This window comes from Siphateles boraxobius, unplaced genomic scaffold, assembly GCF_051911475.1.
Source record: "Siphateles boraxobius isolate OS27281-9 unplaced genomic scaffold, OSU_SipBor_1 22, whole genome shotgun sequence".
NCBI classification, from domain to species: Eukaryota; Metazoa; Chordata; class Actinopteri; order Cypriniformes; family Leuciscidae; genus Siphateles; species Siphateles boraxobius.
In genome coordinates this window covers 31,951,535-31,965,984 of record NW_027508833.1, presented here as the reverse complement: position 1 = coordinate 31,965,984, position 14,450 = coordinate 31,951,535, and the positions used below count along the sequence as shown (strand labels likewise).

Genomic DNA, 14,450 nt, shown 5'->3' with positions numbered 1-14,450 from the left:
GTTTGGGTTTGAGAGACAAAGTTTGTTTATGTTTCCATTTGCTGAAACTCTGGCTAAGGACTGGCAGCATGTTGAGTAATCTGGAGGAGGAGGCCACAAATAGAATGAAACCCCTGGGATTAAATTGAATTCATACTTGATACTCAAATTAAAACATAACACTTAGTTTGTTTGTCTGTGTGTGTGTAGCAGATATGATTGTGACTAATACATTTACTTATGGCTGTCCTCACTCCCTTTGAGCGTAGTATAGATGACTCCCTCAGCTGCTAACAGGATCACATATTATTGTCATCAGTTCACTGGGGCTACAGTGACTGGTGATTGAGAGTTTTGGCTATAGGGCAGGGCTGTCCAATCCTGCTTCAGGACTCAGGAGGGTCACTGTCCTGTAGAGGTTCAGCTCCAAACCTAATGAACCACACCTGAACCAGCTAATCAAGGTCTTACTAGGCATACTAGAAACTTCCAGGTGTGTGTTGAAGCAAGTTGGAGCTAAACTCTGCAGGACAGTGGTCCTCCAGGACCAAGTATAGACACCCCTAGGCTAGGGCATTGTGTTTACTCTGAAGGTATCTAAATAGGTAATAACTTTTTAAAAACATTAAAATCAGATTATTTAATTTAAATTTATTGGTATTTATCTGGCACAAAAACAATTAGTAGCATGATTGGAGTTACATGATTAAACTGAACACAAATTTAATAAATTTGCTAAATCGTGTCAAAAATTGTGATGTACAACAGCGTTTCATTTAATGTGTAACTGCAAAAAAGTAAAATGCTTCACTGGGTGAATTTTACTTCCTTGTAAATGAAACCAGTGAATAGTTTTAGTGAATCAGTTTGTTCGGATGGTAAATCAAAGCTAATTATTTTAGTTTCATGAAACAATATGTAAAAACAAGTCCTCTATTGTTCATTTGACATCCATCATGGTTTAAGTCCTCTCCAAACCCACACATAACCTGTGAAGTCTAAATATAGTAGTGATGAAACTTTTTGAGAAAACTGTTATCCTGAGGTGACACTAACACTCTGAATAGGGCACTTTCAAATGTGTTTAACGTACTTAAAATGCATACCTTCTTTTTGGATGGCACCAGATGTGTATGTGGGAAGTGTCCTTTGATGAAGTGTTTTGTCCTCCCTCTGTTTCATCAATGTTGTTTAAAGAACACTTGATAAATAGTTTTGCCAAAAAAAGGGGAAAAAAGAAGCACTGCTCAGGGTTTTCCTCATACTAGGAAAAACTGGAAAATGAAACTAATTCATGAGTAAACTGGAGAAAATAACACAAGGAAGTAAAATAACACAAGGAAATGCATATAGCAGGACATAATGTTTCTTTGGAAGAACCTGCATGCCCAGACATCTTTAGGCATGCACAAACAAGCTTTGTCTTTAAAAAAAAGTAGATTGAGGAAATATTCTGATACTAATGTAAACAAGAATTCACGTCTAAAAACGTTAACCTGTTTGGTGTTTAGCGTGTGAGATTCTGTGTTATACATCAGTCCATGTGTCTTGGATGTTGCCCAAAAAACTAAAGACAGATATAAAACAGAACAGAACCAAAGAATGCTTTGTCTTGACACTGATTTAGTAAGCACTGATCAGACTAAACAATCTCTTACAGATAGCAGCAGACGTCAGTATGTAAACTCAAGATGGTTTAAAACTCCTTCATTATGGGGTTACACCTGGTCACTATCGGATAGCTATTCGATCGTGAAACGACCAGGTGTAAATGCCCTCCGAAACGCTTTTAAATATCCGATCACTCAAACCACTTCATGATGTTTGAGACGCATTCCAAATGAAACTGGACAAGTGTAAATGCATCTGGTTGTTGAAAACAAATATGTAAATTTTGTTCTCCTCCCAAAATTAAAAAAATTGATGTGTGAAAGGATGTTAGAGGCTATATGACATGTTATAGCCAGGTTTGAATCATCATACAAAGCAGTGAGACTAAATAATGTTACCAGTGCTGATGCCACACTCTCTCCTATTGCGGTCTTTGATCTTGGAATTAGCTGGTGTTGAATAAAATGAAGTTCACATCTGTTGCTTTCGTTGACGTAAACTAAAAAATAGAAGATCTGATTTATATCCGCTTTGTGGAGACACATTTATGTGGCCAACTGTAAATGGAACCATTTTATCAAATCAGATAGCTATCCCATCAGTATAAACACATGAAGTGACCAGGTGTGAACAAGATATACACATTCAAGTTTTATGTTTACATTCTGAGCAGACTCTTTCTGACCAAAGAGGTAAAACAACAACTGATGTGAACCTAATAGACCAAATCACTCAAACCACTGATATTTGAACTCAGACTAATTCCCACGGAGGTGTGCCTCTTTCTGTCTCTTGCACTAATTCTTTACTGTAAATAGTGTCTGTTCTGAGTCATTAGATGTTGTTATATTTCGTAAGGCTTGATTCACCTGTGCTTCAGCTCTCGGTTCTGACATCATCACAGCAGCCTGACATGTGATAGAAAGACTGCTTGACAACTATTCTGATGTTTGTCCTGTAAGAATAGTCAAGTGTTGCCCCGCAACAAGATAAACATGTTTGTGTTTTTGTCAATGATTCATTTGAAGAGTGTAGTTGGTTTTGATTCCAGTGATGAATTTCTATTCTCATGTCTATTCTCATTTCCCTGTTGTCTTACGCCAGTCTCTAGAGCAGGACCAGATGTCCCTACAGAGGATGAAGAAAATTGTGAAGGCCATCCACAACTCTGGACTCAGTGAGTGCAGTCTTATATTCTTGGCGTTTCTTTTGTTTGTTTGTTTAATTGTTTTAAAGGGATTCTTAACCCTTTTGACTCCAAGGCCTCCATTGTCCACAACAATATGTGAAGGCCCAAAACTCCTAGTTTCTGTCAATTGAATTGAGGATTCCAGAAGTTTTAAGAGCTGAATGTTCTTCAGGGATCCCATTCCATTTATTTTATTTTTGCATAATTTACTGGATAAAGATTAAAGATAATGTTTTTTAAGAATATTTTTTTTTACACCTGGTTTTATTTATTTATATGACTTTTCCAGGACTAGAAATCACCCTTTAGAAGTTTGCTGGGGCCTCAAACATCTAGTTAGTTAAAACTAGAGAACCACTGGTCTAGTACATAAGCAAAAATATGTATTTTTTAGTATCTTAAGGAAGTCTGGTCCATTATCACTCATTATTTAAGCTTCCCAGACTGTACATCACCGTCAGCTCATGATGGCATAAACATGCGTAATTAAATTACGTCAGATGTTGAAGTATGTTTAAAAGCTAGCAAAAATTGTAAAAAAAAAAAAAAAAAAAAAAACAATTGTAAAAAATTAAACACATTTCCCTAAAAAATGCAATGAGGTCATTCTTAGTCTCTCTCTCACTCTCTCTGTCACACAAATGAAAGATGAAAGTAGTTGGGGCCCAGACTTGCATTGACTTCAAAACTACTAATCTCTATAAAAAGAACAGATTTCCTGTTTTTTACACCGAGTCAGGGTGTAGAAAATAACAGCCATTGAAACTTGCTTCACTGTTTTTTGACCCTACGGCGCCTACGCTGTGTTAAACATACTGTTTCAGTGCCTTATTCTGTCCATCCTGCAGCATGACACATGTGGCTACTGGTTACACCTCTGTAAGCAATTTGGCTGCATGTACGCTGAAACTATAACACATGATTTGACCAGTGTCTTAACCATACACTGAAATAACAGGGGAATATCTGTGTTTAAATCTGCTTCTTCTCTCTTAAATAAGAAATTGCTCCACAAACCTGGCCAATACGCAATTTATAATGTTGTGCGGTGCTTACAAAAATGTCCTGACTGGAATAATCATGGTTTCTGGGAAGCATGTCTCAGATCTGCCTGCTTCTTATTTTCTGAGGGTGCGTGCCCCATTTCTCAATTCTGTGAGTCACAGTTCAGTTAAACGCGAAGGAGACCCCATATGTTTCATCCCCCCCTTCATGATCTCTTTCACTCTATCTCTCTTTCTTTTAACTGAAGTCAGATGTCTCATTCCGGTAACATTACTATTGAGGGGCCACAATTTCCTGCCCCTGTGTTTTTGTGGTGTAACTAAACTTACTAGTTTTGGAGTGAGTCCTAAACTGAACCTGATGATTCATCCCATCCCTCTCGTTGTGCCAGGATATAGTTGTTTGTGTGTGATAAGTTGTGAAAGCTATTTCATATCAGTGATTCAGAGTTAATGCATTTATTGCATCAAGCTGGTTTTACTCTTCTCTTTACTCATCCTGGTTAGAAACCAGTGTTTGAGTCCAGAATCTGTGGAGATTTTTGTCTGTTTTATTAGTGATGATGTTACTAAGGTCATGTTACTAAGGTCAGAGATTTGAATAAAACTGTTAAACAGTTTTAATTTGAATTTCCTTGTTATTATTATTAAAGTCATTGTTATTATACATTTTTAATTTAGTGTGATAAAATTGTCCTATTTTTTTTATGTCTTTTTGATTTAGTTAGGTATAGGTATAGCGGAGGATCTTTCCGAATTTTAGAGAAGACCCGCCCACTCCAATTTTTTTTAAAATGCACATATGCGCAACACTCTATTTGCTCCCGAGAGGGAACGCCTATTAAACGTGTTGAGTGACCGAGGACTCGACATGATATGCAATGGAGAAGTAGCTTGTTGCATTTGTGTAATAAATACTATGGTGAACACATTGTAATTATCGAAAATGAACACACAAGATTTTAGAATATTTCAGCGTGATACCATTTACCATTTGGTCATAAGGCTACTTTAGAAAAATTGAGATGTTTATCGTGTCTACGCGGTGCATGACTTGTGCCAGGGCTAGCATCGCTAATCATAGCTTACATTAACTTTTACTAGCAGTTATTTTAAATGGATTTCTCCAAATATTATGACAAACTTTACCTGTCTCGTAGAATCTTCGCGACTGCTGCATCAGTGGGAAGCCCAACCTGTGCTTTAACCGCACGCCAGCGTGTGAAATATTCACCCAAAATCACTCTGGTCTTGTTTCTATATTCTGCGGCCTTTCTCTTCTTATAATACACTTCGTATACATTTTTTCCCTTTCGACCCTCAGCCATTTTCGAAGGAATGGCTGAAACCGTAACTCATCACACATAATACACCTGAAAGTGCGCATGCGCAGAAAGTGAAAACTACATAGGGACGAGCATGTACCGTATCACCAGAATGATTGACACTTAGGTGGATCAATAGTATAGGCTACCCACCCGGAAAAAGAAAATCCTCCGCTATACCTTTAAGTTTTCAGTAGGTTTCACTCTAACATTGTTTCAATTTTGTTTGTTTTTTTGTTTAAGGAACCGTTTTTTCTCTCTTTAGGTGTAGTATTCTAGAGTTGCCATCAATTATTGCACTAAACAGTATAATTTAAAAAATGTTTAATGGCATAAAATTTCTCAGCACTGTGGTGTTATTGCTATTGTGTGAAATTTTCATGTTTAATACAGGTGGGTTGTAAAGGTTTTGATTTTATAATATACCATATATCCAAAACTAAATTTAATTTGTAGCCATTTGTATTTATTTTAGTTCATTTTGGAGTTAATTTAGTTTGTTTTTCTAAGTTATGTATTTTCTCCAGAAACCCCCCAAACTGAGTGATTTTTATGAATGATTTCACTGCAGGAATGACAGGACACACTCTGCAGGTAGTTTAGAGCGCTTTATATTTAGTCTATACATGCATCTGTCTGTAACCTAACAGTGTCACAGTTTAAAACCGAGCCGTTGGCCGTGGACTAAATGTTAATTAAAACACGCTCACACTAACACAGATGTGGCAGGCGCCTTTAAGTGTTGATCTAAGGGTCAATTTTCTAAAACCCTACCGTTTCTGGAACAGATCAGGCTCTTATACAAGAAATGAATTAACAATAGAAATTCAAATTGTGTGTCTGTAAGTGCTCACAGATGTCTGTTTGGAGAGAATAAAACTGTTTCCAGATCAGGGAAGGTATGTTCTCTGAGTGTTGGCGGCTGCAAGGAAAGTGCATTATTGTTGAGCCAGACTGATTCGCTGGAAAAACACTGTTGATTAAAGTCCACAGAAGAGGAAGTGTCAGCTAGACATTCGATTAACTAACTAAAGAAAAAAAATCCCCTTGATTTTTGTCATTTTTCGGAAAGTGCTGCTGAATTCATCCCGTGGTTTTTCTCCTGTCTAGTCTTGAAAAACATTTTTATTCCAACCAAAACCAGATAATGCAAGTGCATTTATTAAGGAAGTTATGTTAAATTCACAGACTATTTATAGTCTGATTTCCTGATGTAGAAATAAATATGCTGGCATGCCGATTTGTCCTGTTTGTTTTTTGTGGTGTCCTTTGTACAGTAGAAAGGAAATTATTCAGATGAAATAGGATCAGGATCCAACGCAGACCTGATTGAATCTGCATCGTGTACGGAGCATGTGGACTTACTGCAAAGCCATTGCTCAAACCTCTCCTGTAGGATTTAAATAAAGTAAAAAAAAACATCTACAGAAACATTGTGATGTACATAAGTAGGACGTTTTCCTGGATCAACGTCCTTTTTTTTCCTGGAACAACTTTCCTATATCAACCAATCAAAGCCCAAACCAACCCCTAGAATGCAAGGGTAAAATGTGTAACTAAAATGTCATGTTTAACTATAGCACAGTATGCTAATTTCAGGGATGTTCCCTTGGAAAGCACAACATGTGTTTCCACAAATACTTGTGATCATCATAAGTGAAGATGGCTTGGCTTCGCTTTGGCTCTTATCTAAGTGTACCTGTTTATTTTATAGCAGTTGAGCTGAGAGCTCCTTGATAGTGCTGTTGGAGCCTGTGGTGTTTTGGGTATTCTTGCCAGGAGCTCACTGTGCTTCAGCTGGTATCATTTTCACTGCTCTGTATCTCAAAATCCTGTTTTCCTCTATTCATTTGATCATGCGGTGAGGTTTGTAAGGTCACACGGTTTCAGAACATTGCTAAAGGTCAAAAATTCACTACGAAAAATTGCAGAGTTGTAGCATCAAAATGAGTGTTTGTGCTTGCATTCAATTGATCAAAAGTGAGAGACAAAAATTATATACAGTATACAATTTCAGAATATTACTGGTTTTACTGTATTTTTGTTCAAATAAATGGAGCCTTGGTGAGAATTAGAGACTTTCTAAAACATTAAAAAATCGTATTGACCTCAAATTTTGAATGGGCGTGTCCACCAGTCAATTCCTGATGGATAAAATCAAGTCCCACCCTACATTTGTTTTTTATTCAATATCCTGTTTCACATGGTATTGTCACATTATGGAAAAGAAGTGGGCTACACACGCAGTTTCGTATTGACTTCTAATGTATCCTGTTATCTGTAGAAAGGTCAGTGACATGATTGACTTGATGCTGATTGTGTGATGTTGTGTTCCCAGATCATGTGGAGAATAAGGAGCAGTACATAGAGGTTCTGGAGAATCTAGGGAACAGTCACCTGACACAGGATAATAATGAGATCTCCACAGGCTTCCTGAACCTGGCTGTGTTCACACGAGAGATCACGGCACTCTTCAAGAACCTGGTGAGCTGGATGCCATCTTGAGTCAAAACTACAAAAACACAATAAAAGGGACATTATACTGAATATTTTTTGATCCCAATTTTCTTAAAGGCCACTACTGTACCACAGATAAAACGGTTATACTGCATTTATATATATATATATATATATATATATATATATATATATATATATATATATATATATATATAAATAAAACTTTCAGACACTCAAAACACTCTCAGATACTGAAATTCCTTTTAGTTTATTGCATGTAATGTTTATTTGTTCCCCTTTATTATTTGCTTGTATGTTTTGAAGCAATATTTACTGTAGTTAGTTAATAATTCTTAACCTGCAATTTTCTTTGATTTATTGGTAATTTGGAATTATTTTAAAAAGTACTTCTACACGTAATTTAATAAAAATGCACAAAATTTGAAGCTGATAAAAACTCGAAACAATACGAAATAAATGTAGATCAAAAAATGTTTTGAAACTGATTATACGAAATGGAATCAGATCGGATTGTGAGGTGCCTAAAAATTCCCACACCCAAACATCACCCATCTTGCTCTCTAAATATCAATATTGGTCATTGAAAACCACATTGGTCATTGACAACCACTTTGGTTGACCACAAATGTAGTTATTTAACAAACATCTTCCAGTTGCAGCATAAAGTTTAGTGAAGCATAGATGGGTAATCACCTGTATAATTCAAGACCAACATGAATATTTTCCTCTCAAATAAGGTGGAAACTCTTCAAGTACTGTCTGGCTTGCCAGTATTGTTATTCAAAAAGCACCTTGTGTGTGTTGTCTGTGCGGCTTGTCATCTCGATATATTTCTGAATAAGAAACAGACTTCCAGCTGTACAAAGTACACAGGGGACTGGGAGAGGTAGTTTTGTGTTTGTGTGTGTGTGTGTGTGTGTGTGTGTGTGTGTGTGTGTGTGTGTGTGTGTGTGTGTGTGTGCACGGCGTGTGTGTGTGTGCACGGCGTGTGTGTGTGTGCACGGCGTGTGTGTGTGTGTCAGCAGGGGTTCAACAGCTGCAGGCAAGGGCCTCTCAAACCACAGAACCCGGAACCCTCCCACTGATAATTTCCATGGAGATGATAATTTATACCAGACCTGAGAGCATGAGTGGACAGCGTCTGACCACTAAGCTGTCAATCAAACGATCACCAGAGACAGGAACCTAAGCCTAAAAAATACAACAGAAACTCTGCTAAGAAAATAAACTACATTTGATTTAGCTCCCTTGTGTGGGGGCCATAACTTTCCCTCAGTCAAGCCCATTTTTCATATTCATGAAGATTTATATGTATAACATCCATTTGCAAGGTTATAAATCCATATCCAGCACCATTATGAGGTTACTTTTTTAATTTACATTCATTTATGTAGCATAATATGTCTTTAATCTTTAATGTTAAAGGAGAACTCCGGGCAATTTTTAAGTTAATCTTGATCGTTAGACCTTTGTGAGTACTGACTATAGAAAAAAAACCGAACCGGATTGGTGCTTGCTACTTGGAGCTGCGACCGCGAATGCCCAGAGCTCCCACCCAGGTAAAACGGCAGCTATGGGGGCATGGACATAAAGAGCGTTTTTGAGCCTCTTAACAGACACAAAATGCAATTAAAATGTCTGTCGAACATGAATAGGGACCCTACATGTGAACAAGATACGTCTAGCAACTTAGCCATTGTTTAAACTCACCTAAATAGTCTTTTAGACGGCAAGCTGTAGTCTCGCGCTGCAGTCTCGTGCTGTAGCCGGAAAACGTAAACAATGTCCAGGTGGGAGGAGCGTTGATCATGTGCGACGAGTTGAGATCAGAGTTGCTTACAAGTGAAGAAGAAATGGTTCGTGTTTGTGCCTTTCCGAATTGTGGCAACAGAATGCGAAAATATAAGAGCTATAAGAGTTGTGGCTAGTTGTACTTCAACTTGATGTGCAAACTCCCGTAGAAGTACTACGCGCTAAAGATTACCGCATTTAGTTGGTAACGTAATGTAGATTGCTAATTTTAGGTAATCTATTTTCTACTGTTTGATTACTTTGTTTCCTTTGGACCTTACTCATTTATAACTTAGATTTGAATGGGATTATTGTGTACCATATTGTATAAAGTAGAAAGAAACAAAGGGAAAGAAAATATTTTCCATTCCTTATCAACAACATTAAGCATTACTTTATGCTATTGTGTAAATATGTAATAATGTAATCCTTAAAAAAGTAACTGTAATCTGACTGTGAGCATTTATAAACATAATGTGATCTGATTACAAGTACTAAATGGAGAATCTGATTACATAATCTAGATTATATGTAACCAGTTACTACCCAGCTGTGTGTGTGTGTGTGTGTGTGTGTGTGTGTGTGTGTGTGTGTGTGTGTGTGTGTGTGTGTGTGTGTGTGTGTGTGTGTGTGTGTGTGTGTGTGTGTGTGTGTGTGTGAGAATAATAAATATATACAGTATATAGAAAGGTCAGTCTGTGGATATTGCATCTCTTTGTGTGGTTTGAAGATCTATTATTGTCCCTTCATTGATCTTTGAAAGTACATGTGCAAAATGTTTCATATGTCCAAAAAGGCTGTCATTGGTTTGAAATGAATCGGTCTGATTCTTCTCTCGTCCTGGTGTGGGTTTACTCACACATTCTTTCCTAAGGAAGATTTATACTTGCTCCGCACTTTAATGTGGTTGGCCAAGGAGAAATCCCAAACAGAGTTTTAACTTGTGCATTTTTTGGTTTGCAAGCATTTGTACCTCCACACTAAACTTTATAGGGAGGGTTATGACTTGCCAGGTAACATTTGAGCACTCACTATTGAGAAGGGAGTCAGAGTTTACATTAACATTTGAACTACATTCTGATCGACTTTCAAATGTTGTAAGTTTCTTTTGATTTCTGTCTCTGTTCCATTATTTCTGCAAACCTGATTGCTCTTGAGTGTGTGACCGCCTGATTTTATGTGTTCCTTCTGTGTGTTCTGTAGGTGCAAAACCTGAACAACATAATTTCCTTCCCTCTGGAGAATGTGTTAAAGACAGAGCTGAGAGACAGCAGGCTGGTGAGTGAAACGGACACCTGCGTCACACAGGGTCATCATACTGGACTAAATGTGTCAAAAACGTCACCTTATACCCCAGCTTAGTATAATTGAAATCAATTAAACCGCTGATAAAGATCAGGAAGATAGATTCATTCCTTTGAAGAAACCACAATAATGTGTTATGTTGTTTTGTTTGTTGGATGAAGTGTTGTAGCTTTCTTTGGCATGTGGCTTGTTTGGGGTATTGTGTTTTCTAATGTCAGATACTCAATAGCTGCACCACACCTTTCTTCATGCGTTTAACCTGTATGATGAGTGGAGATGTACCGCAGGGCTCTGAGATCAAGTTTTGATACACACCCTCATATTACTGCTTTCACAATATTCATTTTCCACAATGAGGTGGAGTGGCCTTTGGTATTGCATGAGGTTTTTAGGGCGACACAAATTAAACGTTATCATGTGTGGGATTATATATCCAAAAGCACTGGGTGTTTGTGTGTGGTGGGTGTGTGTATATATATATATATATATATATATATATATATATATATATATATATATTAACATTGCCTTCCACTTTATCTTTTTTCTCTTTCAGGAGCTGAAAAAACAGATGGAGAAAAGCTGGAAGGATTATGATGCTAAAATGTGAGTCAGAGTCAGATTTTTCTCCTGGTACACAACTTCCTATAACTTTTAGTACAAGTCCACCACTTGGTTTTGTTTGAAAGACAAGTCCACCTGCTAAACTTATTAGCAGGTGGACTTTTCTTTTCATTCTTTTCTTTTCATTCAGGTGGACTTTTCTTTTCATTCTTTTCCCTTTTTCCATATTCATTTTGGCTTTTAAGGGGGAAGATGGAGAGAGAAAAGAGGGAGAAACAGAAACAGTATGGGCTGATCTGGTTGGAATCGACAGACACCGTGGAGGACATGGAAAGAGAAAGAAGGAACTTCCAGCTACAGATGTGTGAGGTATATGAGGCTGTAGGAGGGCGGCCAGTTAGCAGACTATGAAACGTGTGCAAAATGAACTGACCAAGACCACATTGTGTGCGCGTCTCAGGGAGAATAGGTGCGGTTAGTACAGCTGTATGAGTGTGCCTTAGCAGGTTGTTCATGGGTTACCTCAGCTTGTTAACCTCTCTGTTGTGTTAAACGCATTCTTTGCAAATTTTGTAAGTGTGTGGCGGTGTCTGAAGTCACCTAAAACCAAGAAGCTTTGGGGTGTTTTTTTGAGAGGCAATCCTGTTTGAGACCACAATGTGTTCATGTGTGTGTATCTGTGGTTATTGATGACCTCACTCCACATTTCTCGGTGGCAACATGTCCTAGTTCCATGTACTGTGTGCGTGGCAGTTAACGGGAAATTTGGGCTACGCCGTTTGAACCCAGCTGTGGTAATAGAAAGAATAAGGAAAGGAGTGAAGTGGAGGAATAATAAAAGAGAGGGGGATTTTCAGTGTCCTGCAGCGCTCCCTTTTCCAGCCGCAGAGCTCCAGATGTCTCCACTTTGCTCTCATTTTATATTGGAAACATGCGTTATTTCTTCCAAAACTGACTGACCATGTGACCGTCGTGAACATGCATACAGTAAAATTTCATCTATTTGAATGAATTGCTTAGACATAGAAAACGCAGGAGTTTTTACCTTTTCCACCTCTACAATGTGTGTTCTAAAACCAGCTCAAAATATCAAATATGTTTAAAAATCCTACGCGATTTTCTGTTAAATTTGTCAACTCTAACTGAGTCACAACGTTGGGACACAAAAGTGGGACTAACCTTTGACCGCTGACAAATTGCTACCTTTTTTTCTCTGTTTGACAGTATTTACTGAAGATCCAGGAGCTGAAAGTTCGTCAGGGTCCAGATCTGCTGCAGAGCCTGATCAAGTACTTTCAAGCCCAAATTAAGTATGTCTGAAACTAATTCACATCCTACAGAAGCAACAGCTTCCTTTTCAGATGCAAATTTAACCTAAATTGGCTTTAGTACAAAACTAGGCTTTTTACACTACGCTTAACCATGTCTTAAGGCCCCTTGTAATACTGGGTTCAGTATATGAATCTCAGACTAATATGAATAACTGTACTGTGAAGATTTAATCCTGCTCCTCACTCAACAGTACTCTTTAAGGATTGAATTGCTGTGGCTTTGTGGGTGTGTATTGATGTCATCGACATTTGAGATGGCTAAACACTGCTATTGTGTGTTCTCAGTTTTTTCCAGGATGGACTGAAGGCTGCAGAGAATCTTGGTCCATTTGTGGAGAGGTTAGCAGGCTCCGTACATACGGTAATAGACTTGTCATACTTGTTATCTGACAGATTCAGATTCCCACACGTAAATATTTACAATGTGTGTTTCAGGAATATCTCAATGTATTTTAAAATGTTAGTAAATTTCATAGATTTTGACTTTGTATCATGAAGTGCAGCTCTAACTAGGCTGTTTGTTTTGTTTTCCTCTTAGATTTAGAGAGGCGATGAGTAGATATAATGGCTTATCTTGTTTGTTTTTTTGGATAATGCAGAAAGCCAGATCATTTGCTCAGACACATACCACACATCCCATGTTTTAAAACAGATCTTACTTCTCATGTTAGTCATGACCCACTTTAGTCTTAGCATAGAATCTTTAAATTCCTTTCAAGGAAGATTATCACTTTATCATTTGTTTTTCATCTCTAGTCTGGCATATACAATGAGTTTCATACATTTCTTTCTACTTAATATCAGGTAACTTTTTTTGGTTAGTGCAAACACATTAGCTTTGTTAAAAAAATCTAGTAAGCAACCCATCTCAACATTATTTTAATATATCATAGACTGTTTCAAAAAGTAATCAATCTTCTTCAAGTTTTCTTCTTTAAAAACTGTCATTGCATGTATCTTCTGCAGAGAAAGCAATCCCAAAATGCATTTCGATAAGTACTGAAAAATGTTGATAAAAACATTAAAAGTTCATTATTTTCTCTTTACATTATGTGTGCTATGTATTTTTATGGGTTACACTTTATTTGGTAACACTTTATTTTAGTGTCCTTGTTACATGTTACATGTAATTACAATAGTAATAACAGTAAATTATGCCTAATTACATGCAATTAACCCTCAACCAAATCCTAATCCTACCCTAACCCTATAGTAAGTACATGTAGTTAATTAATATTACACTGTACTTAAATATTTAATTACACTGTAAGTGTAACCATTTATTTTAAGGTGACATAGTTACATTGTACTTACACTGTACTCAAGTTACGGTTAGGGTTTGGTTTAGGGTTAGTTAATTTTAATTATTCACAATTTACTGTTATTACTATAGTAAGTACATGTACTACTAATAACTTGTAACTACGTCATCTAAAATTAAAGTGTTACCTTTTTATGGTATTTAGACTATAGCACTAACTGAGCAATCTGTTGCTTTCATGAGTCACTTTTCACTACACAGAAGTATGACACTACGAGTTCTGAAAAGTGCGGTTTCCTGACTGTTCGGATACTCCCTTAGAAACCAGCTGCCTATGCAGGCAGTAGATGGCAAGAGAAGTCACAAAGTTTTGAAGACCAGCTATTATATTAATTGCATCCAGACTCTTTAGATTTGTCTCATTTTAATCTCCCTAAAGAATAAACCAAAATCTGTTTTAAAACAAACATTATATTCAGTATTTATCAGTTGATGATTCCCAGCTGCATCATGGACCCTGTTCTGCAAGTCTTGTCTGGTCACGGTTGTAAAGAGATATGATCCGGTCTGAGTGATCACGCAACAATAACAGTGTTCATTAAATTATAT

The 14,450-nt window shown here is 37.2% G+C and overlaps 1 protein-coding gene across 2 annotated transcripts in view; it reads left to right on the top strand.

The window, feature by feature from the left end:
• The window catches only part of asap3 (ArfGAP with SH3 domain, ankyrin repeat and PH domain 3), a 31,210-nt gene that overhangs the window by 4,025 nt on the left and 12,735 nt on the right, over window positions 1–14,450 (top strand). For both annotated transcript variants that reach the window (XR_013206683.1, XM_077239708.1), the window contains exons 2-8: window positions 2,695–2,767; window positions 7,447–7,592; window positions 10,584–10,658; window positions 11,242–11,291; window positions 11,495–11,618; window positions 12,474–12,559; window positions 12,866–12,941. Coding sequence is in view for 1 of the 2 variants with exons in the window: in XM_077239708.1 (XP_077095823.1) it covers window positions 2,695–2,767; window positions 7,447–7,592; window positions 10,584–10,658; window positions 11,242–11,291; window positions 11,495–11,618; window positions 12,474–12,559; window positions 12,866–12,941 (630 nt within the window). In the remaining variant the exon portion in view is untranslated. The remainder of the gene's footprint in view (window positions 1–2,694; window positions 2,768–7,446; window positions 7,593–10,583; window positions 10,659–11,241; window positions 11,292–11,494; window positions 11,619–12,473; window positions 12,560–12,865; window positions 12,942–14,450) is intronic.